The sequence below is a fragment of the Siphateles boraxobius genome, unplaced genomic scaffold (assembly GCF_051911475.1).
Source record: "Siphateles boraxobius isolate OS27281-9 unplaced genomic scaffold, OSU_SipBor_1 22, whole genome shotgun sequence".
Lineage (NCBI taxonomy): Eukaryota > Metazoa > Chordata > Actinopteri > Cypriniformes > Leuciscidae > Siphateles > Siphateles boraxobius.
In genome coordinates, this window is record NW_027508833.1 from 13,359,711 (window position 1) to 13,385,222 (window position 25,512).

The 25,512-nt window shown below is 41.0% G+C and overlaps 1 protein-coding gene across 8 annotated transcripts in view; it reads left to right on the top strand.

The window, feature by feature from the left end:
- The window catches only part of arel1 (apoptosis resistant E3 ubiquitin protein ligase 1), a 200,835-nt gene extending 176,212 nt beyond the window's left edge, over positions 1–24,623 (top strand). For all 8 annotated transcript variants that reach the window (XM_077238654.1, XM_077238653.1, XM_077238660.1 and 5 more), the window contains 2 exons: positions 23,646–23,821; positions 24,347–24,623. In XM_077238654.1, the coding sequence (XP_077094769.1) occupies positions 23,646–23,821; positions 24,347–24,449 (279 nt within the window). In that variant the 3' untranslated portion in view covers positions 24,450–24,623. The remainder of the gene's footprint in view (positions 1–23,645; positions 23,822–24,346) is intronic.
- Positions 24,624–25,512: the final 889 nt, after the last annotated feature.

Here is a 25,512-nt window from a genome sequence, read left to right on the forward strand (position 1 = left end):
CGGACAACATGTCTGTGGTATCCTATGTAAACCGTCAGGGCGGTGTCAGATCCAGAAATCTCTGCAATCTGACGGAACGCCTCCTTATTTGGTCTCAGATGCACCTGCGCTCGCTGAGGGCGGCGCATGTGCCTGGCCATTTGAACGACGGCCCAGACAAACTGTCCAGGGACAATGTTCCCCCAGGGGAATGGTCCCTGCACCCCAAACGGTCCAGAAACTGTGGCGCCTATTCGGCAGAGCGGAAGTCGACCTGTTTGCGTCAAAAGACAACGCTCAATGCCCGACGGTCTGTTCGAAGGACGAGGACGCGCTGGCCCAGGTTTGGCCCAGCCTCCCGCTATATGCTTTCCCTCCGGTCTCTCTGTTGCCACAGGTGATCAAGAGAATCAGGGAAAACGCGCCACTCTGTGCTCCTCATAGCCCCGCGTTGGGAGAATCAGATTTGGTTCCCGGAACTAGCAGTGCTGTCACATACAGCTCCGTGGCCAAATCCGGTGAGGGCAGATCTCCTCTCTCAGGCTCGTTGCACGATCTGGCATCCCAATCCAGAGCGCTGGTCTCTGCATGCATGGTTGATCAACGGGTACTCGTTGCCCTGCCAGAAGGAGTGATGAACACGATCACGCGGTCTAGAGCCCCTTCCACGAGAAGGCTCTACGCGTCTAAACGGTCGGTGTTCTCTGGATGGTGCACCGACAGAGGTCTGGACCCGCGGACATGCGGGGTGGCGCATCTGCTCACCTTCCTACAAGAGCTGTTGAATAAGGGAAGGTCCCCATCCACGCTCAATGTATACGTGGCGGCCGTGGCAGCGTTCGCAGAATCGACGCACGGCCAGTCATTGGGAAGACACGAGTTGGCCATCCGCTTCCTTGAGGAGCTAGAAGGATGAATCCGCCGCGCCCCCTGTCGGTTCCCATGTGGGATCTTTCATTGGTCCTCGAGGCCCTGAAAGCTTTTCCATTTGAACCACTAGTCACCGTGGGGTTGAAATATCTATCACTGAAAACCGTCTTTCTGACTGCACTGTCGTCAGTAAAACGTGTAGGGGACCTGCATGTGCTGTCTGTCAGCGCGTCGTTTCTTGAGTTCGGACCGAATGACTCTAAAGTCATCCTCAGACCTAGACATGGCTATGTCCCTAAAGTGATGGGCACTCCATTCAGAGCGCAAGTTATTTCGTTGTCAGCTCTCCCAGCATCTGACAGCGAAGGTGATGTGAATCTCCTCTGCCCTGTCAGAGCACTGAGGTTTTACATTACGCGCTCCGCCTCCTTCAGGCGTTCGGAACAGCTTTTTGTTTCGTTTGGTGGGCGCACCAAGGGTCTCGCCTCCTCTAAACAGAGCCTGTCCAGATGGATAGTAGACGCTATAGCGGCCGCTTACGCGTCAAAAGGTCTGCAATGCCCTCTGGGCATCAGGGCTCATTCCACGAGAGGCGTGGCCTCTTCGTGGGCATGGTCCAGTGGAATTTCTATCCATGACATATGTGTAGCGGTGGGCTGGAGCTCCCCGTCTACCTTTGTCAGGTTTTTATAACCTAGAAGTTCCTGCCTTGCAGGCCAAACTGTTGTCAGTCTGAAGGAGAGGTGTATTCTGCCCAGATCTCGTGCTCAGATCACTATCACATGACTCAGCTCTCTTGGTTGAGCTGCACTAAGTAGGGTATGTGCCATGTGCCTATACAGACCGGCGCGCTGCTCTGTATTCCCTATGTGTGCTTATGTACAAGTGATGGCCCGCGTGGCTGGCCACCTTATTTTTTCCACTTATGGGGTTCCCCTGAAAGCTTGGGGTCTCATGTGGATGCTTGGCGCGCACGGCATTGACAAAGTGTTCCCGTAGCGTAAGCTAAACTTACGCAATACGAGAGAACCTCTCGTAAGAGAACGATAATCGGTTACTAACGTAACCTCGGTTCTCTCTAGAGAGGGAACGAGTATTGCGTAACCAGCCGTGCTCGCGCCACGAGCGATTTCGCTTCAGTCGACGAAAACCAGGGAAGTCAGCCTACAGCCCCTAGTGTTATACGCTAAGCCACGCCCATTCTGGCGGGCTGTGACGCTATGAAGGCGCGGGCGCCCTTCATTGGGCGTGACGTCACGCCGGGCTCACTGGTAGGCTGCAGCAGTTGCCCAGAGGGCAGCCAATGAGCACGCGAGATGGCCTGCTCTAGGTCTGCTAGCTGCTGCACTGCGTTGACAAGGAATACAAAATTAAGGATAATTTTTTGGCTTCAGTATCTCGAGAAGATGAATCTTTCCCGTAGCGTAAGCTAAACTTACGCAATACTCGTTCCCTCTCTAGAGAGAACCGAGGTTACGCTAGTAACCGAGTATCGTTTTTGCCTACAGTTCATCTTCTAGTCACAGCACTTATTGCTAAATGCACTTATTGCGTATTGCTATTACACCCTATTGCTGATTTGATTGCTTCTATTGCTCTCCTCATTTGTAAGTCGCTTTGGATAAAAGCGTCTGCTAAATTATTAAATGATAAATGAATGATGAATGAGTTCAATGTCATTTGTTATTCAATAAAATCAAGGTCTCTGTCCCATTTTGGATTTACTGAATCTCAACAAACACCTCAGACCATACAAAGTTAGAATACTCATGCTATTCATGCTATTCATGAAACATGGTCAGATCACACAATACAACCACGGTGGCATACATTAGTAATAAAGGGGACTGCAATTTAATTGTGTGGAGCAAAGGGCCATTGTGAATGCAAGGACAAACTTGTTGCCCAGATGAAATCCTCTGTACAGAGAGTGGAAGCTCTGTGTTGTGTTTCCTCTCCTCGGTCTGATTGAGCTAACTTTAAAAAGGGTAAGTTTGGTTACTCAGTCATAGAGATTGCCCTTAAAGTGACCAGTGAAATTGTAGTTGGTGGAGACAATCTAGCTACTATACAATACTATACAAATTCCCTGTGGTGCAAGGATCTTCTGTCTTCGACACAAGGGAAGACTTTTCCTTCTCGTTCAGATCAGCTCAGGACCTGACCCATGAGAGGTGGGGAGGATTTGAGCAGAATGTGCACAGACATATTGTTCCCTTTTTATGTTCTGTGCCAGACATATTGTGTTTCATGCCAGAACTTTCGGACAAAGGCAGGGTCTTTTTCTACCATTAAGGTTTACTTGGCTGAGAAATCAGCTGTGTCATGTGAGTATATTTTACTTTGTTGCTTGCTCTCGTTACTGCAATGGTAATTAGTGAATGTCATGCATGGTCAGTTTATGGCTTTTGTATGCACTTTGTTTTGGATGTTTCAAGGGCAATGATGCCCTGTTTGTGCTTTTTCATAAGTGTGTGGAAGGGATGCCCATACCAAAATATGAGACTGATTCATATATAAGTACCTATAAGCATATAGTTTAACGTGTCTTGCCCTGTCTGGTGTTTCGACCAGTCTCTGTGTTGTTTACAGTTTTTGACAGTCGCTAGGACACAATTCTCAATACTTAGGTCTCTTAGTCAAAACTCTTTCCACAGTTCTCCAAACCAACTCTCAGCTCGGCACAGCAGTTAATTTCACTTTCAAAATGCACTTAAACTACCAAATCACTTCATACATGTCTCAAATCAACACATTCTTCCATCACACTAGCAAAGGTTGACAGAAAGCAAACACACTTTGTCACGCACAAAACAATGACCTAAAATACACTAACAACAGGTAGCATTATACAATGTTTTCTTCGGTAAAACAAGCACACCTCTCTACTGTTTAGAATTCACTGCAATGTGTGTTACTGGAATGAATCAGACATGATGCAGTATGCTTCCATATATTTTATGTCTTTTTTTTTTGTTGCAGAGAGTAATTCCAAAATACAATAATTTATACACACCATCCACCGATATAGATACAATAGAATCAGCTGTGGTTTGTAAATTGTTTTTATAGCATTTCATTTTTAGATTCAAAATACACTCACCTAAAGGATTATTAGGAACACCTGTTCAATTTCTCCTTAATGCAATTATCTAATCAACCAATAGCATGGCAGTTGCTTCAATGCATTTAGGGGTGTGGTCCTGGTCAAGACAATCTCCTGAACTCCAAACTGAATGTCAGAATGGGAAAGAAAGGTGATTTAAGCAATTTTGAGCGTGGCATGGTTGTTGGTGCCAGACGGGCCGGTCTGAGTATTTCACAATCTGCTCAGTTACTGGGATGTTCACGCACAACCATTTCTAGGGTTTACAAAGAATGGTGTGAAAAGGGAAAAACATCCAGTATGCGGCAGTCCTGTGGGCGAAAAATGCCTTGTTGATGCTAGAGGTCAGAGGAGAATGGGCCGACTGATTCAAGCTGATAGAAGAGCAACTTAGACTGAAATAACCACTCGTTACAACCGAGGTATGCAGCGCTGATGGTGGTGTAATGGTGTGGGGCATGTTTTCTTGACACACGGGAGCTTTGTGCCCTGGATGTGCATCCCACAAATCTCCATCAACTGCAAGATGCTATCCTATCAATATGGACCAACATTTCTAAAGAATGCTTTCAGCACCTTGTTGAATCAATGCCATGAAAAATTAAGGCAGTTCTGAAGGCGAAAGGGGGTCAAACACAGTATTATTATGGTGTTCCTAATAATCCTTTAGGTGAGTGTATATTTCATTACAATAGTACTGTAGAAATGTATCAAATTGCTCTCATATTCAGTTTTGTAATTGTTATTGTTTTGAACTTAAGTTAACAAGTGGTGAAAACAGTAGGTAAGCATGTACAAATTGGCCTTTAAGTAGACAGAGTTTTGGCGGTTGTTGTCAAAGTGAGAAAATAATTAATGTAATTTGAAAGATGTAGTCATGGAATGCATTTTTTGGCAAAGTAATGATAATCCACACTTTAGTCCACATGTACTTCTGTTGTGCTCACTGTGTGAAGAGTTTTGAAAAAGTGACCTAAGTATTGAGAAATGTGTCCTTGCGCCTGTAAAAAACTATAATGCATTCCCCAGTGCCGAAGTTACATCTTTATGGTTATATCCTTAGAAAGTCATGCAAACATTTCCATTTTGCACAAGGGCTTGTCCTGACAGCAGGCAAGTTTCTGTCCAACTTCACAGAACAAGCACTGGCAGGAGTACGTGCGAAAATCACATGAAGTCCAGTAGAATGGAGTGCAATAATTCAGACTAAAATATGCATTTGCTATTTAAATATGAATTTTATTGAACACTAAATGTAGGTTTAAAATGCTACATGTAACGGGTATGAGACCAGTAACTATAAAGGGCAGAATAAATGTAATTTAATGTTGTTCAGATGAATGCATGTTTTCTACATGCATTAACAATTAACATTTAGACTGTGTTTTTGTTTTTCTTTATCGGTTCATTTAGGAAATAAAATCTATCAAAATAATCGTTAGTTGCAACTCTAGTCTAGTCGACCGATATGCCGATGCCGATTTTTAGAATTCAGGGCAGCCGATGCCGATATATGATGCAGATTTTTTTGGGCGACATGTTTGGCCGTTTTTCTTTTCTTTTTTTTCTTTATTTCATAATATCTAACGGTTAAAGCTACACTGTGTGATTTTTACCCCCATCTAGCGGTGAAAAGGTATATGACCATCCAGTGAATATTAGTTTCTGTTCCTCTCAATTCCGATTTCGTTTTAACTCCTACGGTGGCCAATGTAGTCCAAGATTAGCATGGCTTCCAGTTCGACCTCGTCCATGAGTGAAAGGTGAAGCTTGAATTAACCGTATGTCCCTCTTTGGCTAATGTTCTTTCAAGATGGAGGGGCAACATGGCGACCGACATTAGAACCCCCCACCCGTATGTATTTTCAATGGCATATTATACACTCACGAGAATACTTTATTACTTGAACGAAGTAAATATACATTAATGAGCACATATATTTTTGAAAGAACTTAGTGTTTTTAGCTAAGAATACACTAAAAAAGTTACACAGTGTAGCTTTAAGTATTAAGTGATAAGAAAACTGGTGAGTTCGACTAACAGCAGATGGAGATTATGCATAGTAATCTACTGCTTTCCCTGCAGTTCCTGGATGTCAACGTTGAATTTACTGTTGAATTTGAACCACTGAATTTGTGGAAGCGAATTTGCAAAGCAAAATAAAATGGATCGAAAACCGCCTGTTGAATATTATAGGTTGTATTTTTAATCAGTTTGAATATTTTGGAAGTGAAATATGAAAGGTAAATATGGATTGTTGAAATTTTACTAATGAAAACGTGTTTGAAATGTTTCGAATTTAAATATTCAGAGCTTAAATATTCAACCATGCTAAATTTCAGCCCATAAAAATGCAAGCCCTAAAAATACAATGCATTAAAATACAAGCAGGGTTAATGCAATGCATGTTTTTTTTCAAGAAGTACAATTCAACATGCTTTTTGTTTTAAAAACATTTGGCATTATTTTACTTCCATACTATTGATTCAATAGAACGCGTGAGCTCACTGGGGAATACCAAGGGTGGCTCACTGTTTATGACGTCATGAGCTATCCAGACATTCTATATAGATCAGTGGGTGAGACTCTGACTAACTTAAATACCTCTGGTTCGCCATTACATTCAAGAAATCAACTATGTCGGTGATTGGCTACATTGGTCACCGCTGCAAAAACACTTTGAACATAGATTAATTTTACGTTCTCCAGAGCGCATGGGAGCATTTGGCAAATCTGTTTTGCCAATATATTATTACATTATCAGCTGCGGGTGCTCTTGCTTGAGTTTGAGGGTGCTTAGCGCTTTGAGGGTGCAACCCGTAGAACCAGGCCTGACTGAAGCTGTGTGTGAACAAGGCACTTTTTGCTCCGGAGTTGCTCCGTCTCCGCCTCAGAGGAAGAGAAATTCTCTGGTACAGAAACAGAATAGATAATGTCTATTAATGACATTAATGACTAATATCTAGCTTATCTATACAATGCATGCCAAAGGACTGCATACTATATGGATCCATTCTGAATTATTAAACACACCAAAATACAAATGAAAAATAAAAACATTAAGAATGTGTGGAAACTCAGCGATCTGAAGGATCTATGTTATCAGTGAACAGTTTTTCTGTCTGAACAAGCAATCGTGTCTATGTTTGGATCGTCTGATGTTCACGTGTACATAAACACCACACTGATCCTGACAAACTTCTCTAAAACATGCTTCTTTGGCGAGCATCCATTATAAAACACTCACAGAACATTTATTATGACAATTACGTGAATATATTGAACTATGCAGAAATACGTTTTAGCGATCAGTGAGCCGAGAGCGCACATACACGGTTTGTTTGTGCATCAGTAATAACGGGCTTGCGAATGCCTAATGTACGACTCCTGTATGTCACTGTAATCGTCTTCACCTTTATTGCAATCGTAATAAAGTGGACCGTGGCCCATAGGTTAAAAACCACGGTTCTGTGTGACTCTCATGACAGGCCTCGGTCTCACGTAGCAGCAGTGGTGATGAGAGAAGTATCCACTTGAGAAACAGTTTAGAGAGGAGAAATCAATCTACATATAAAATATTGATCACAAATTATTGGTCACTTTCTAAATAATAAAAGTATAGCACACCTACTAATAAATAAATAGTTATCCCAACAACTTTTTATATGTACAGAGGTAAAATAAAGGAGGCCTTCACAGGGGAGAGACTATTTGACACTTCAGGACTGCGTTGTCGTCTTGTCCAGGCACTGGTCCTTCTCAGATCTGGATACGGCCTGGATCCGGCTAGCTGCGGTAAACCTCGGGATAAACAGAGAGACTAATATTAGCGTAGACCCCATCCTTTTTATGATCTACCAAGTACATAAGGATTTATGGGAAGTGTTCCCGGTCCCAGCTGATCTAAACTATGCAGCCTAACATTGAATTATAGAAGTCTATAATGTATTATGTATATGCTAGGCCAAAGAGATGTGTTTTTAGTCTAGATTTGAACTGACAGAGTGTGTCTGCTTCCCGGACAATGTTAGGAAGATTATTCCAAAGTTTTGGTGCTAAATAGGAAATGGATCTTCCGCCAGCAGTCGATTTTGATATTCTAGGTATTATCAACTGGCCGGAGTTTTGAGATTGCAATAGACGTGAAGGACTATAATGTATTAAGAGCTCGCTCAAGTACTGCAGAGCTAAACCATTTAGTGCTTTGTAAGTAATCAGCAATATTTTAAAATTTATACCATTTTTAATTGGGAGCCAATGTAGTGTTGACAGGACCGGGCTAATGGTCATACTTCCTGGTTCTGGTAAGAACTCTAGCTGCTGCGTTTTGGACCAGCTGTAGTTTGTTTTATTAAGCTTGCAGGCCAACCACCCATAATAGCATTACAATAATCCAGCCTTGATATCACGAACGCATCAACTAATTGTTCTGCATTTTTCATTGAGAGCATATGACGTAATTTAGATATATTTTTAAGATGAAAAACTGCGGTTTTACAGATACTAGACGCGTGACTTTCAAATGAATGATTTGTATCAAAGAGCACACACAGATTCCTAACCGACGACGAGGACATGACAGAGCAGCCATCAAGTGTTATGGTGTTCAAGCTTGGTGCATCAAGTGCATCAAGTGTTAAGTAATAAAGTATTCTAGGTTATTACGTGAGGACGTTTTTTGTCCAATAATTAGAATCTCTGTTTTTTCAGAATTTAGTAGGAAATTTAGTCATCCAGTTTTTTATATCTGCTATGCATTCCGTTAATTTTGTGAATTGGTAAGTTTCATCAGGGAGTGAAGAAATATAGTATCATCAGCATAACATTAAAAACTAATGCCATGTTTCCTAATCATATACCCTAAGGATTAGCTTGTACAGAGTGAACAGCAACAGTCCTAGTACTGAGCCTTGTGGTACACCATACTGAACTTTTGATCGATAAGATATCTCTTCATTTATTGCTACAAACTGATTACGGTCAGATAAGTATGATTTAAACCAGTGGTTCTCAACTCCAGTCCTCGGGACCCACTGCTCTGCAGATTTTTTATGTCTCCTTAACACACCTGATTCAGATCACCAGCTCGTTAGGAGAGACTCCTTGATCTGAACTGAGTGTGTCAGATAAGAGAGACATACAAAATGTGCAGAGCAGTGGGTCCCGAGGACTGGAGTTGAGGACCACTGATTTAAACCATGCTAGTGCAATTCCACTAATGCCAACATAATTTTCGAGTCTATTTAAAAGAATGTTGTGGTCGATAGTATCAAATGCAGCACTAAGATCGAGTAACACTAATAGAGAGATACAACCACGATCGGATGATAAGAGCAAATCATTTGTGACTCTAATGAGAGCTGTTTCAGTACTATGGTACGGTCTAAATCCTGATTGAAAATCCTCACAGATATCATTTCTTTCTAAAAAGGAACATAGTTGTGAAGATACTGCATTTTCTAGTATCTTTTAAAATAAAAGGTAGATTCGAGATCGCCTGTAATTTACTAATTCTGTAGGATCAAGTTGTGTTTTTTTAACAAGCGGTTTAATTATAGCCAGCCTAAAAGTTTTTGGTACGTATCCTAATGACAAAGATGAATTAATGTTATTAAGAAGAGGATCTATGACCTCTGGAAGCATATCGTTCAGTAGTGTGTGGTCTATTTTCTTTAGTCTTTAGTGGTCTTTAGTCTAAAGCCTGGTTCACACGGGACGATTTTAAAATTGTCTGCCGATTTTCCAAACCTGAGAGACCCCAAACATGGCGATTAAAAAATCACGGGTCTAACAGTTTTGGTCCTACAGTGTGTGGTGCGCAGTCACACGGCAAAATCAACACATCACACACAAACCGATTTGACTCTTGAGCATTCCCAGGTCAGACGGAAAATCTCGCAAAATCCCTCGAGATCAAACGTGACTTCAGAGTAAACAATCATGGCGGACGAGGAGGATGCAGTGGCGATAGTTTGTAGTTTGTTTTTAACCAAACAAAAAATTATCAAAAGAAAAGGCGATGGTCAAAGAAGTGGAGACAATGCAAGCATGGACGGCTGTTTTGATTTTGTTTCCCGGTGCTTCCTCTGCGCCTCGTCACCTTGCTTTCTGATTGGCTACACGCCACAGTCCACAGGCTGCGTGCTCATTTGTCCCCGGGGGCACCACACACAAGGAGAAATCGGGCAAGTTCATAAGAAGTTCATAAAGTCATTACTGCTGTGCTGCTTGGAAACATCTGGGGTTGAAGCTTTATTTTTCATTAGTTTTGCTACTGTTTCAAATAAATACTTAGGGTTTTGTTTATTTTCTTCTAATGCGGTTGAAAAATAAGCAGATCTAGCAGCTTTTAAGGCCTCTCTGTATGCAATCGTGCTCTCTTTCCATGAAATGCGAGTGTCTCTAGTTTTGTTTTCTTCCAGTTGCGCTCCATTTTTCTGGCCGCTCTCTTAAGAGCCTGAGTGTGCTCGTTGTACCATGGCGTTGGACTATTTTCTTTAATCTTCTTTAAGTCCAAAGGAGCAACTGTGTCTAAAGTGCTGGAAAAGAGAGAGTTAAAAGATTCTGTCGCAATATCGAGTTCTTCTAAGCTATCTGGGATGCTGAGATAATGAAACTGATCAGGAAGATTATTAATATTCATAAGGCAGTCATGACCTAATGGTAACAGAGTTGGACTGGTGACCCAAAGGTTGCTGGTTCGATTCCAGTACCGGCAGGAATATGACTGAGGTGTCCTTGAGCAAGGCACCTAACCCCCAATCGCTCCCAGGGCGCCACTCAAGGCTGCCCGCTGCTCCGGGTGTGTGTATCCATGTTTGCCGTGTGTGTGTGTTCACTACTCACTACTCTGCTCCTAATGTGTGTGCACTTACTTGGATGGGTTAAATGCAGAGGTCAAATTCCAAGCATGGGTTACCATACTTGGCCATCACCTGTCACTTTCACTTAATAAAGCAATCTTTAGTGGCAGAACTGATAGGTCTAACATATTTGTAACACGGAGTCTGCTTTGCAGACTTGGCTTAATGAAGTTTACACGAGACTAGATAATGATCTGAGATGTCATCGCTCTGCTGCAGAATTTCAACGGCATCAACATTGATTCCATGTGATAATATTAGATCTAGAGTATGATCACGACAATGAGTAGGTCCTGACACGGTGTTTTCAATCCCTATGTATCTTTTTTGTTATCTACATGTATATTAAAATCACCAACAATTAGGGCTTTATCTGCAGCCACTACTAACTCTGATAGAAAATCTGCAAATCCTTTGATAAAGTCAGTATGGTGCCCTGGTGGCCTGTATACATTAGCCAGCACAAATCTCAAACGTGATTTATCATTTACACTAGATATTGTTACATTAAGCACTAACACTTCAAAAGAATTATATTTGAAACTAGACTTCTTAGTAATTGGAAAATATTACAGAAACACTGACCCCTTTGCCTTCAAACGAGGTTCATGTTTATAATCCTAATCTTGGTGGGTGGATTCATTTAAAGTAAGGTAATTGTTTAGTTTTAGCCAGGTTTCTGTCAAACACAGCTGTGGCGAATAGGGCTGGGGTAAACGATTATTAATTAAACGATTAGTCGGGCGACTATTTTATCGATTAGTCGACTAATCTAACGACTAATTGGACGATTAATATAACGATTATTTTTCTGCTGCTCGATTAATAAAAAACCATAATGTATCTCAAATATATACGAACTAGCGTACTGAATCATGATACTATAAGCTGGCTAACGTTAGTCTGATGTTATGTATTTGAACACCGTCATTAGAACTCTATAACCACCAAAACCGTGATTAAAATATTTTTTACAAACATTTTTTATCATAGAGAATGTTTAAATACTAATATCAGCTTACGAGGGAAACGGAGGCGGAGTTAGTGGTGCTCCGGAGGCTGCTGCTGCTGCTGGAGATGATTCGGGAGAGGTCTGTGCACCCCCCCCCCCCCCCCCCCTTAATAAACGGAGCTCTGAAATCTCTGCCCCTTTACCGATCAGAGCGCGCGCTGACACGGAGTAAAGCCTTGTATGGCAAGCCAAGAGGGTCAGAATTACGCTATACATTAATCGCGTTTACAGCCAAACTCCGTCAAGTACGGCGTTTTAACCCGTATTTTCTACGTTTTTTACGCCGTTGTAATTACAAACTCTGTAAAAAACGCGCAAAATACATCAATGACGCCATATTCCACGCCGTTTTAGTGGGCATGGAAAGCGCCGCTTTTTACGCCGTTCATCTCGCCATATGATGCCGTAAAAAATGCTGTTTTGGTTGAGAGCGCGCGTTATTTTACGGCATTTTGCGAATAGTATTATGAGCCACGCCCACTGTTTTACACAGCCAGTGAGTTTGAACTGTTCTCTCCCAATCAATGATGAACTGAGTCAGACCAGACCAATTCAGCACGGATCATTCAGCCAAGGATCATTCAAATCTGTGAATGGTTTATTATTATTTTTTTATAGCCACTCACAATAAAAACAAATCATTGCTTGTATAATGAAGAAAACAAACAGCTTTCCTTTCCGTGAATTTTCACCATGAACCGAAATAAATTTCGTGTAAAAATTTTCACATACAGAGCCTAACTTTTTTGACCACCAGCCACTGTGGCAAATTTTTTTTTGCAAATATAGCAATATGCTTAGCATCTTAATTTAATCTTTATTTGATCATTTTATTAGTTCATTAACTAATTATGTTAACTCAACTTTTAATGTTAAGAGCTGGATACTAATTAGGCTACTAAGTAAATAATGTTTATTGATTAGAGTTGCCATTGACTAAAGATTTTTCTAGTCGACTATAGTCATTCATTTAAGCAATTAGTTGACTAATCGCACGTTATATTAATTTCTTCTTAAATACTGGGTGCATGGAGGAATATAGCCTCCCATACTAAAGCGCATGCATAAATCTTGCCGCAAAGCACCGGCAAAAGTAGGCTAATGATAATAAATGTGTCCGAACAAATAACGAGGCTTTTTAATTGTTTATTAATAATAATGTTTTCTAAATCAGGCAGCTAACATATCTCTATCTCCGCTGTAAAGGGGATGCACCTTTAGAGAGAAATGCACCTTTCATACGGATTACATAATAAGACGGTATTTGCTTTCAATTCTAATTTGTTAGTTTAAAAGTGGACATTTAAAGCTTTATATAGGTATTTTTCGAATGTCTGTGACTGTGAGGCTAGTATACGCTGTTTTTCAGTTCATTTGAGACGCGCTCCAGTTCACCGAGAGCATGAAAGTTATTTTACAAAAGCACATCGTTTTCTTGTTATCGTGAGTTTACACAAATAAAAAAAAAGTTGCGAATGATGTATTATTCTTTTCTGTATGAACAAAAATTAGGGAGTATTTTAAGTTGTTTCCACTGTTGATAGGAAAATGCAAGTGATGCAAGTCACCGGCGCCTCCATGTCATGCAGTAAGCGCGCTCCACAATGGTGGAATATGTTGGAATAGACGATTTAATGAATGATGAGCGTCATGAGAGCGTCTCCATGAGAGCGATGAGAGTAATCTTGTGGTTATTTGTGATAATCCTAACCCTTTGTTATTATTGTCTAAATAATAAATTATCGAGCTCGCTGCCGGCCGCCTGGGAGTTGAAGGGGCGGCTGCCGTCTGGGAGGGAGCGGAGGAGTCACCGTCGCTCGCCGAGGGCCGGAGCCTGCTGCCATCCGCCGGAGGGAGGAGCAGGGAGCGGGGGACTCACTGCCGGCTGCCCTAGAGCCCAAGGAGCCGTCGCCGTCCACCGGGCAGCGGAGGAGTGTCGAGCCGTCCTCCGAGGGCTACCCAGCATCACCGCCAGGCACCGCGGAGGAGACCGCACAGGGGAGTAGGCACAGTCTGGTGGGTACCCCCTGGCCTGTGAGGGGCGATGGTGGTATGTGGCGAATAGGACGAGGCCGAGGGACGTGAGAGAACGGAGCGAGGCCGGTGGCTTGAATGTTAATGAGCGACACCTGTGAGACGCACCGGTCCTGCATCTCTCACGGAGGAGCGGAAGCATAAAGGAGGAGCGACGACGTTGATGATCGAGAGAGGAACAGGCCTGTGTTTTGGTTGTGTTTGGTTTCTGTATTTGTATTTTATTTTGGGTAGCCAGCAGTCGTCTGCGAGGGGCTGCTGGCGGATCCTTTTATGTTTATTTTCGGTAGCCAGCAGTCTTCCGCGAGGGGCTGCTGGCGGTATTTTTGGTTTGTTTGTTTTATTTTAATAAAGTATTTTGAATGTTCGCCGGTTCCCGCCTCCTTCTTCCCCCGAACATTGTTACAACAGCACATCAAGGTTATAGTCTGTGATCTTTTCATTAACAATAAGTGCTTTTGAAGTAAGAGATTGAATATTCAGCAACCTAAGCTGGGTTGGAATGTTTTTGTATTTCCTAATACGGGGAACAGACACAGTCTCTATATGATGATATCTAGGTGACAGAGTCTCTTTGTGATGGGATTTATCTGACCTCAGTGACGTGAGACAGCTAGCAGACGATCGGTTTAGCTAGTCTGTCTGCTTCCTGACCTGGGCCCCAGTTCATTTTTGAGTACTGAGACTATGTGCCATATTACTAGAGAGAAGAGCAGCACCATCCCAAGAGGGATGAATACCATCTCTTTTCAACAGTTCAGGTCTGCCCCAAAAACTTTTCCGATTGTCTATGAATTCTATATTATTTTGAAGACACCACTTAAACAGCCAGCCATTGAGTGAGGACAGTCTACTAAGTATCTCATCTCACATGGTGTGAGAGACCGGTTCCGGGATGGCGCCTGTGTTTGGCTTTGCCTCTGCGGCTGGTTGTTTGTCCCGACTTGTTTTGTTTGTTTTTTGCGTCATATTGCTACTAAGTTTGTCAACAAATGTTGTGTCTACTGCATGGCTGTACGATCGCCAAACAATGCTGTTGATCCGATCCTGCATGGCGGAGTGCGGTGACGGATGTACCTGGAGTGGTACAGGCGAGTTTGTAGCCCCGTTCATACGTCCGACTGCAACTGCTGTCTGTATGCGGCATGGAGAGGGCCTAATACGACCTACAAATAGACGGCGGAGAAAGCGAGGGAAAAGGGCAGGGAGGCAGATTCAACTGAAAAAACTCTTCAAGTAGGACTTGAAGGTCCTGGACTGCGACTCCAGACCTTCATGTCTTCGTTTTGTCTTCCCTGACGTCCCCAGGGCTCTGGTCCCGGTGTACTGGAGAAACCCTACCACTGCCGCGAGCTTCTTTTTCTGCTTCAGCTGTTCCTGCACCGCTCAGGATGGGTCTGATAAATGCCCGTTCAATTGAAACAAGTCTCTTTTGCTCAGCGATTTATTTACTTCCAAAAGCATGGACTTCATGTTGCTCACGGAGACTTGGCAACGGGATATGGAATACTATCACTTAAATAAGCTCTGTCCTGTGGATTGTAATTTTAAAGGCCTGGGGTTGGAAGTCTTGCGGTGGTTTTTATAAAACGTTTTATCTGTCAGTCAGTGAACACCATCACATACTCTTCTTTTGAACTACAGATGACTAAGCTTGGTTGTTCAAATACATTTTATTGTATTCTAGTTTATCGGCCACCTGGGCCAGCGACCTCTTTTCTTACTGATTTTTCTAACTTCTTACTGATTTTTCTGACTTCCTGTCATCTATTAATAAGCTGGACAGAGTGATTATTGTTGGGGATTTTAATATCCATGTGGATGATAATACTTGTAAAAATGCTTCTGAATTTGTAAATATTACTGAATCTTTTAACTTTATTCAGCATGTCTCTGGTCATACGCACAGCAAGGGACATACGCTCGACCTTGTTCTTTCTCATGGTGTAAACATTAATAATGTCTGTATCGAAGATGTATTTGTTAGTGATCACAGTTGCATCTTATTTGATATTGTTTGTGATGAGGATCCTCTCCCTGCTAAACGAGCATCCTGCTCACGTTTGATTAACCAGCTTACTGTTGAGAAATGTTCAGCCGCATTTGATTCAAGCTCGGTTCTTAGTTCGAATGACGTGGATGCTTGTGCACAGGCTTTTAATGATCACTGCACCCTGCTGTTGGACAAAGTGGCGCCCCTTAAAACTAGTGAAATTCCCTCTGTTAATACATCCACGTGGATGAATGACGCCATTCGCAGCTTAAGGCGTGTCTGTCGGAGAACTGAGCGCTTATGGAAAGCGACTCAGCTACAAGTACACCGCCTATATCTTAAAGAGCTCTTAATGGACTTCAACGAAATGATTAAAGATGCTAGAGCCTCTTATTTTACTAATCTGATATCTGCCTCTAAAAAAAATCCTAAATTTTTGAAACTATTACCAACTCTCTTTGAAACTATTAACAACATTGTTTCTCCTGCTGCATGTGTTGTCCCTGTGTTTTCAAATGTTGACTGTAACCACTTTTTGTTTAATTTTGTGGACAAGGTTGGAGCTGTCAGGGCAGGCATTGTTTCATCAGCAAAACCACATATAGTTAAACATCACAGACCTTCAATACTGGACTCCTTCTGCCCCATTACCCTGAATGACATCATTAAATTAGTGGGCACGATGATACCTTCTCAAAGCCCTGTTGATATTTCACCTACATCTTTGCTTTTAAAATCCATACATCATCTTGGCCCGTGTTTGGTTTCAATTTTAAACTTATCTCTTCAGCTGGGCCAGGTCCCTTGCTGTTTTAAGCATGCTGTTGTCCAGCCTATCTTGAAAAAATACAATCTTGCTGCAGCTTCATTTGGAAACTATAGGCCTATTTCTAAATTGCCGTTTCTTTCTAAAATTCTAGAAAAGGTTGTTGCAAACCAGCTGAATAATATTTTGGATTCTCATAATATCTTTGATAAGTTTCAATCTGGTTTTCGTAAAAAACATTCAACTGAGACTGCCCTCCTTAGGGTCTCAAATGGTATTTTGATGGCTGCTGATTGGGGTAAATGTTCTGTGTTGGTTCTATTAGATCTCAGTGCAGCATTTGATACTGTATATCACTGAACTCTGATTGATAGACTGAATACAACTGTAGGTATTACTGGATCAGCTCTGGATTGGTTTTCCTCCTATCTCTCAGACAGGAGTTTCTCTGTGTCTATAGGTACATATATGTCAGACTCTGCCTCTCTGTCCTGTGGTGTGCCCCAGGGTTCTGTGCTCAGCCCCCTGCTGTTCAGTCTGTATGCATCCTCTCAGGGAGATTATTGGTAGTTTTGGAGAAATATCTTACCTTTGTTATGCGGATGATATCCAATTATATTTATCTTTTAGCCCTGATAAGCTAGACAAACTGTCCTTGTTGCACAATTGCTTAGCCTCCATTAAAGGGCACCTATTATGCCCCTTTTTACAAGATGTAATATTGGTCTCGGGCGTCCCCAGAATGTATTTGTGAAGTTTCAGCACAAAATACACGACAATTAATTTATTATAACCATGTGAAAATGTCATTTTTGGGGCCTGTTTTAAAAAGAGCTGTTTTTGTGTCTACCACCTTAAATGTAAATGAGCTGCATATCCCCGCCCAGCCTTTGGATGAGGGCGTAACTTGCAAACCTATGGCAATAAACAGGCGGTAGAAGCAGAATGGCTGAGAGTGAGAGACGCGCTGTTTTGTATGGCATTCAGCCGTACATGTTTGAACCGGAATCAGACCCAGATGATGAAGAGACTCCAGCAGAAGAAACACGACTGAGAATGGACCAGGACGTCTCGGAATGGTTATTTGATACATGTATGTACTTATAGAGTTGTAATCGCGTCCCCTTTGCAATTATGGATGTGCAACACACACACAGACACACACAAACTGTGATAACGTTGGCGCAATTTTTTGAAACTACAAACACAAATACTGTGATAACGTTTGCTACGTGCAAACGAAATTACATTTATGCGAGGGACCTGTTGCGTCATGTTTACATTACTTGTCGTACAGGTGCTTATGTGGCAAATGTGAGAAGATGGCTACAGAACAAGAAAATATATGCTGCAGGGAGATAGAACAGGTATTAATTTATTTACATTTGTAATTGTTGCAAAAAATAATAGGTGACATAAAACTGTCTGACGCTATTTGTTGTATGGAAGGTTACAAGACGGATGAAACAGCAATTTTGATGTCTTGTCTTTACAGAAAACATGCACAGTTTTTAATACAATATCTTTAAAAAATATATTTATAAACGTGTGGTTACACACTATACAAACAAGGTTTAAATTATTACACAGACATCCTACGACGACAACAACTTTAGATGCATTTGCTGTTGAATTGGCTGACATCGACTGAAATGACTATTTGCTCAAAAATCATAAAATACACTTACTTCTACTGGAGGTGACGTTGGATCGCGAACAGTAGGCAACGATCCACACTTGAGGATTCACTTTGAAGCAAGACCTGCTTTGAATTGACCCTCGTTCACAACACAGTCTGTCAGAAAATGATTCGGGCAAACATAAATGTATTTTGGAAGTTTAAGTGGCGCCTTTCCTTCCTAAATAAAATCCATCCTCTGCGTTTTCAGTGGCTCTGATGTCGGAAGTAAGTGAAAACTACTATGAACATTATTACATCCCACAACAGAACACTTATGTTTCTTAGGAGACATTTTCGACAAGGCAGCACAAATCGTCAGAACACCGGCTATCATTGAAACACTGGAGGATGGTAAACAGATCACCGAGGGCGGGGTCTATGCCAAAACCACAGTGTCAATCAAACCACGTCGGTGGGGCTTGCTCAAGTCTACGTCACATTGAGCCGAATCTTAGAACAGCTCGTTCTGAGACAGTGCTTATGATTTATTGAGATTGTAAAAAAAACACTGGGTGGATTTTTATCATTCTAGGGTGATTTTGCTCACATACTGCCAACACACATTTATGTTCAAACACCAAGTAAAAGTGAATTTTGCATAATAGGTGCCCTTTAATAAATGGATGGCAGACAATTTTTTGCAACTAAATTCAGACAAAACTGAGGTGCTGATTTTTGCTCCAGACAACATTACTCCTAAGATTAGGCAGGCCATTGGGGCTCTATCATCCTCAGACTGTAATGTTGTGTGAAATCTGGGTGTCATTTTTGATAAATCTGTGTGTTTTAGCAGTCATGTTAAAACTGTGGTTCGTTCCTGTCATTTCCATCTCAGGAACATCGCAAAGATTAGATCTGTGGTTTCTAAAGAAGAGATGGAGATGCTTGTTCATGCTTTTATTTCCTCTCGTTTGGATTATTGCAATGTACTGTACACTTGTTTAAACAAATCCTCCATGGACAAACTGCAAGACTTTTGTCAAAGATCAACAGGAGATCACATATTACACCTGTGCTTAAGGCTCTTCATTGGCTTCCAATTAGTTTTAGAGTGCAGTTTAAAATTTTAACCATTACTTACAGAGCCTTGCATGGTCAAGCTCCCTCTTACATCCAGGATCTATTGCACACACACACTTCTGGTCGCTCATTAAGGTCTTCAGGCCAAGACCTTTTAACTGTTCCCAGAACACGTTTTAAAACAAGAGGTGATCGTGCTTTCTGTGTGGTGGCTTTGGACTCTGTGGAAACTTCTAGAAAACACCTTAAGACACATCTGTTTAGACAAGCATTTAACTAACCATATGTTTTTTTTATGTTATGTATGTTGTTGTTTTTATTTGTTTTATATTTTCTATTTTTCATATACTGTGAAGCACTTTGTGACCTCTCTTGTCTGTGAAAGGTGCTATATAGATAAAGCTTGCTGCTTACTTACACTCCGGCGAACAGGAAGGGGGCCAGAGGAAATTACAGTGCCTGACATCGTACTTGCGAGTTCACACACCACTTTAACGTTAATTTTAGTGATCTCCAACTGGCGAAGTCGAACATCATTAGTGCCAACGTGAATAATAATCTTAGAGAATTTACGATTAGCATTAGCCAGCACTTTTAAATTTGCTTTGATGTCAGGCGCTCTGACTCCCGGCAAACATGTGTGCCTGGTGTCTCTATTTTCACGTTCCGTGTAATAGAATCGGCAATAACTAGGGCACATTCAACAGGATTCTCAGTGGGTGTTTCACTGAGTGGGAAGAACCTGTTTAATGTTGTAATCGGAACGGAAGAGCGGTGTTTTGTGCCACGACTACAGCGTCTCACCGTCACCCAATTGCCCTGCTGCACGGGCTCTACAGCTGGAACTGAACAATGTACAGAGTTTACTAAGCTAGTCGCATTCAAAGCAGTATCTTAAGCCCTTGCACTCTTACAATTAACCTCAATTAAAGTGTGGATGCGTGTCTTTAGTTCAGAAATTTTCAGAAGATGTATATCATCAGTAAATCAAGCATTTTATTATGATATTATGATAATCAAGCATTATTTAATGATAGAGCTTTAGTAATAAGAACTAAAACCTGATAATCATGCATGAATGCATGTTTGTCTTTTTAACTGAACTTAAGACTGGTGGTACTTTAGATATTGCTGGTCATTCAGTGTTTCTGTAAAAATAAAAGATAATAATTGATAAGTAATTGATAGTAAAAAAAAGATAGTAATTGATTATAGTAATTATTATTAAAAGATTACAATCCTATTAATAATTTTGCTACTAATAATATCAATATAGCCTACAACACGCATAAGCTGCTGGGTTCATGAATGTTAATCATGTTGTCAGCATTTGCTCAAACTGATTTGCTGAAATTAAAACTGGGATGATTGCCTTTTGTGCATTAGATCCGCCCACTACCGGAGAAACCGGCATATCGTCTGCTTGTTCTTAAAAGCTGAATAATTCTACATGAACTTATAAAAATACAAACAAGAATAACGTTTACATGTAGCGCGTCAATTTTGCTTGGTATGTAAGACTCTCGCACTCTCTTTTGCATGAGAGAAACGGGACGGCGAGTCGTGCGCCTTCACATTAGAGTTTATGGTACGTCAAATACAGGTACAGTTTGTTGACGGAGAGCGAAACTCTTAAGCACTCACAGTGTGTTAAACGAGTGAAAATATATCTATTAGGGGTGTAAATCGGACAGTTCATCACGATACGATACGATATCGATTCTCTCAGCCAGCGATACGATTATTGCCGATACCTCAAAAAATTCTGCGATACGATTACGATTCGATTCGATTCAGGGTTATCAATCGATTTATCGATATTTAGATATTATGTGCCAAGTTTACACAACCAGTTACGTTTATTAACTCACAAATGCATCCAAAAATATATGAAAGTTTAATTAAACTCTTTGAAAATGGCACACCCTCTCCCAATTGGGACATTTACAAGTTGTTTGTTACAAGTTACAAGTAAAAAAAAAAACATGATAGCCTATATGAAAATGAACAAGAACGGAGTTATCTGTTTTTGCAAATGAACTATAACAGAAGAGGTTGTTTTGATTAAGTAATAATAACAAAAAAATACAGGTAAATGATCAAATAAAAGTGCATTGAAAGTATTTTATATATATATATATATTTTTTTTTTTTTTGTGTGTGTGTCTGGCAAAAGCAGATAACTCCACATTTCATGTTTCAGAGTTAAACAAAGCCTAGTAATTGCTATGATACTTAATAAAACACTTAATCGTTGTAACGTTAATCTCCTCAGCTGACATCTAACGTTAGACGCCTGTCAAACTTTGTTGTTGTGAATAACGTACACGCGATACAGAGAGCATTTCCCTCACCACTAATCTGCTGTTTTAGCAAGATTCCGTGAAAAAGTTTCAGATCTTATTTTCCTTTTACGCCATGAAGTTCATCAAGTTCGTTGAAATCCATCCTCGATCACTTTTAATCAGCTTTGACGAAACTCCTCGCAGCTAGCGCGTCTTTTCAAAGTGACTAGCAGGCTTGTCACCCGACCTGAATACTGCGCAGTGCGCACTGATTCGCTAACACAGACTTTTCGGGTTGATTTCACAAACAAGGGTGCTTGTCGTTTCTGCTGTAAAAGATGAAGTCGCGATGCCTTGACAGTGGAAAATACCCGCTTTTGTGACAAAGGGTTCTGTCAATCTTGTCAGGTGTCTATTTCAGCTGAGAAAAGTTCCGTGTGAGGATGTGGAGAGTGTCAAAATAAAGGTACCGTATAATCGATATTTTGTGTGTGGCATCGATGCATCGTATCGTTAGACTTTTGATCGATGCATCGATCCATATCGATGTATTGTTACACCCCTAATATCTATGCTAACCTTATACTTGGCATCTAACACACACTGGCGAGTAAAGTCTAAGAATTTATTAGCCAATGGCTAATGATAGACATTATTTAGTCGCCCAGTGAAATTTATCGCATATGCGAGTGATTTACTTGCATTGTTGAGGGTTGACCTCCCAACCCCATGTTCAGTTCCAAGCATTGGGGGCGTTGTATTTGTTGTCAATGCTGGGTCCTCCCCACCGAGAGTATGCAAACCCAAGCTCCTCACCGCTATTATAGCAAATCAAAATTCAAAAATAAAGAGAAGAGCACTTCTCCTCTTCTTTGCACTATCACAAGTGACAGCTCCCCACCACAGCGCTGCAACCTGTCACTCGAGGGTACTTACTCAAGTTGATAAGTTGATTTGGGCCTGGCTTTCACCGGAGCGCCCTCAGAAAATTCAGAGCCCTTGTGGGATCATTCAAAGTTGGGGTCTCTCTTCCCCTCACAACGTTCCAGAAACTGCTGGACCTCATGGCAGAAGCCTCCTGAGCAGTTCCTCTAGACCTGCTTCACATGCGGCCACTCTAATACTGCCCAAAAGCCTGCGTCCCTCCACATGGATTAGGATACCATGTCTCACAGAGCTTTGGCCTTGAGAGCCCAAGCATGCTATGTTTGGTGAATTATGGCTTTGCCTCCATATATTTTCCCCTGATTATAAACTTAAAAAGAGACCTGGTTCCAAGTGCCCACAGGCTGTGCTCAAAGGATGGTCTTCATTCTAGGCTCATAGCAGGACGCTATTGGATTGCGTTCACAATAGTGTCAGCAAAAACTGACGCTATGCGAGTGAACCTTATTGAAAGGGAACGTTTCAGTTACTAACGTAACCTTGGTTCCCTGCGATAACGGGAATGAGCTATGCTTAGCTGGCCTGGCTACTGCACGCACGCAGTGCATTCCAGACAGTTTTGTGTGGGTTGAAATGCCATTTGTCGTGCACAGACGATCAGGCTTCAGTATTCTGAGAAACGGAGTTTCTCCCATACCATCAGCAAAAACTGACACAGTGTTCGTTCCCATTATCTCATGGAACTGAGGTTACATTAGTAACCGAAATGATATTGAAGGTAATGGTAGTGTAGTTTCTTATTGGCTCTTAGGGGGCAATCACTTTTTCACACAGGAACATTGGGTGTTATATACTGTATATATTTAATGCATGACAGTTTTGTGTTTTTGTTTATGACTGGTCAATTAAATGCATTATAGGCTGTGCTTGAAGACTGAAAATATGCTAAAATCCAGAAAATCAGACTGGTGCCAAACATTTTAACAGCACTGTATTCATAAAAGTATGATATCTGATAATGCCTATCTATGTTGTATATTTTGTATATAATGGTCTGATATTGGGAATGTGTATGAGTTCACATTAATATGCTGAGAGATCACAGCAGGGGATGAAAGTGTGAATTTATTCTGATTTTCCTGTTGTTTAGGTGATGAAGTGGTTCTGGGCAGTAGTGTCATCCTTCACACAGGAAGAACTGGCACGTTTGTTACAGTTCACCACTGGCTCCTCACAGCTCCCACCTGGCGGCTTCAACACTCTCTGCCCCTCCTTCCAGATCATAGCAGCTCCCACACACAGCACGCTGCCCACCGCACACACCTGGTGAGCACACACACACACACCAAACATTCCCTCACTTCAACAGAGGGACCAAATTAAATGTGAAATTAATAGACTCTAGAGAGGAACATTTTGCTAAATATATGCACCATATCAACTGTTCTTCAATATTTAATGTTTGTAATCTGTCAAAATAAACGGATGGCCTTCAGATTTTTCCTCACTGCTAAAAGCATTCAGTCAATGAAAGAAAATTTACAGTTAATGCTACCCCTAGATGGAACAAGTTTCCTGAGAGTTTAATTCCAACCCTAATCAAATACACCTGAACAAATTAATCAAGGTCTTTAGGGTTACAATAGAATTACAGGTAAATTAGTTTGATCAGGGTTGGAGCTAAATTCATCAATGCAGAATCAAAACTATCAGTCTTATAACCGTATTTAATATTGTTAAATATAATTATACATTTCTTGCAACATGAATATAGTTTTGTCAGAAGTATCTATAGGGAAAAAATATATATGTTTAAAATGGGATTGCATGTTTAACTCCTTTCCTGTTCAGTTTTAACCAGCTGTGCCTCCCAACGTATGATTCCTACGAGGAGCTCCACAAGCTGCTGAAGCTGGCCATCAGTGAGGGGAGCGAGGGCTTTGGAATGCTTTGAACATCAGTCCAGCTCTGGCAGAAACAGAGAGTAATCTCCAAACCTCTTTTTATGAACATCTTACCCCAGTGCACTTTACAGTGTACTGTAAATGACGGACTTTGATCACAAGATGCCTCTGGCAGGATTCAGGAGTTATGTACATATGTATCAAAAGATTGTTCTACAAGATGAGTTTTGAGATTGTTCTACAAATTTTGAGGTTTTTTTTTTTTTTTTTTTTTTTTAAATAGTTGCTTATCTTTCCATATGTGAGTGCAGACATAATTAAATGGCCTAAGTGTCAGGATGCTTGTTTTGCATTTGGCATAAAGTGTGTAGTAGACTATGGGATATTGGGAATGACTGCATAACCTCTGCACTTGGGCCTTAACTGATCAGGGAAGGTTATGTACATAACTTCTGTTTCATTGAATGCTTTATTTATACAGTGTATGCATTTCCCCTGCAACTTTTCAGTTGATATTTATGAAGAAGGGACCTTAGACACGCTGTCGCATACCACATTACCATCTTTCTTTCTTTTTTTCTTTTTTTTGTGAAATTTGTTTAATGGGCATTTTTATAAATCATAAAATTGCTTTTCTCAGAAATGTCGATAGTGTTTCAGTTGCAACTGTTTCCCGAAACAGTTTAATTTTTGATGTTTTTTCAGATTTCAGACAGCTGACTTGCACATTTATCAGATGTGGTCTTTGCTCTTCACTTGAGCTCCTTACTTTTTATTTTGAACATTTATTATTAATGATCATATATAGGAAACTAGTTATGATCAAATTAAGGTAAGATGTTCATTTAAAATATTATTAAAAAAACGTATTTGTACTACTTTAACTTCTCCTTTCTACTGTTATTCTGAAATATTTGAGTAACATCTATGCATCATACCAACAAGTCCCCAAACAACAAACTCTGGCTTTGCTTCTTTTATAAATAACTGATGCTCTTTTTATCATTTGGGTCAGTTAATGCCACTACGCTACAAAATTCAAGTTAATTATATGGGAAAAATCATAATGCACAAAGGCTGACTGTTGAACATTAGTGACCTTTTTTCTACTGT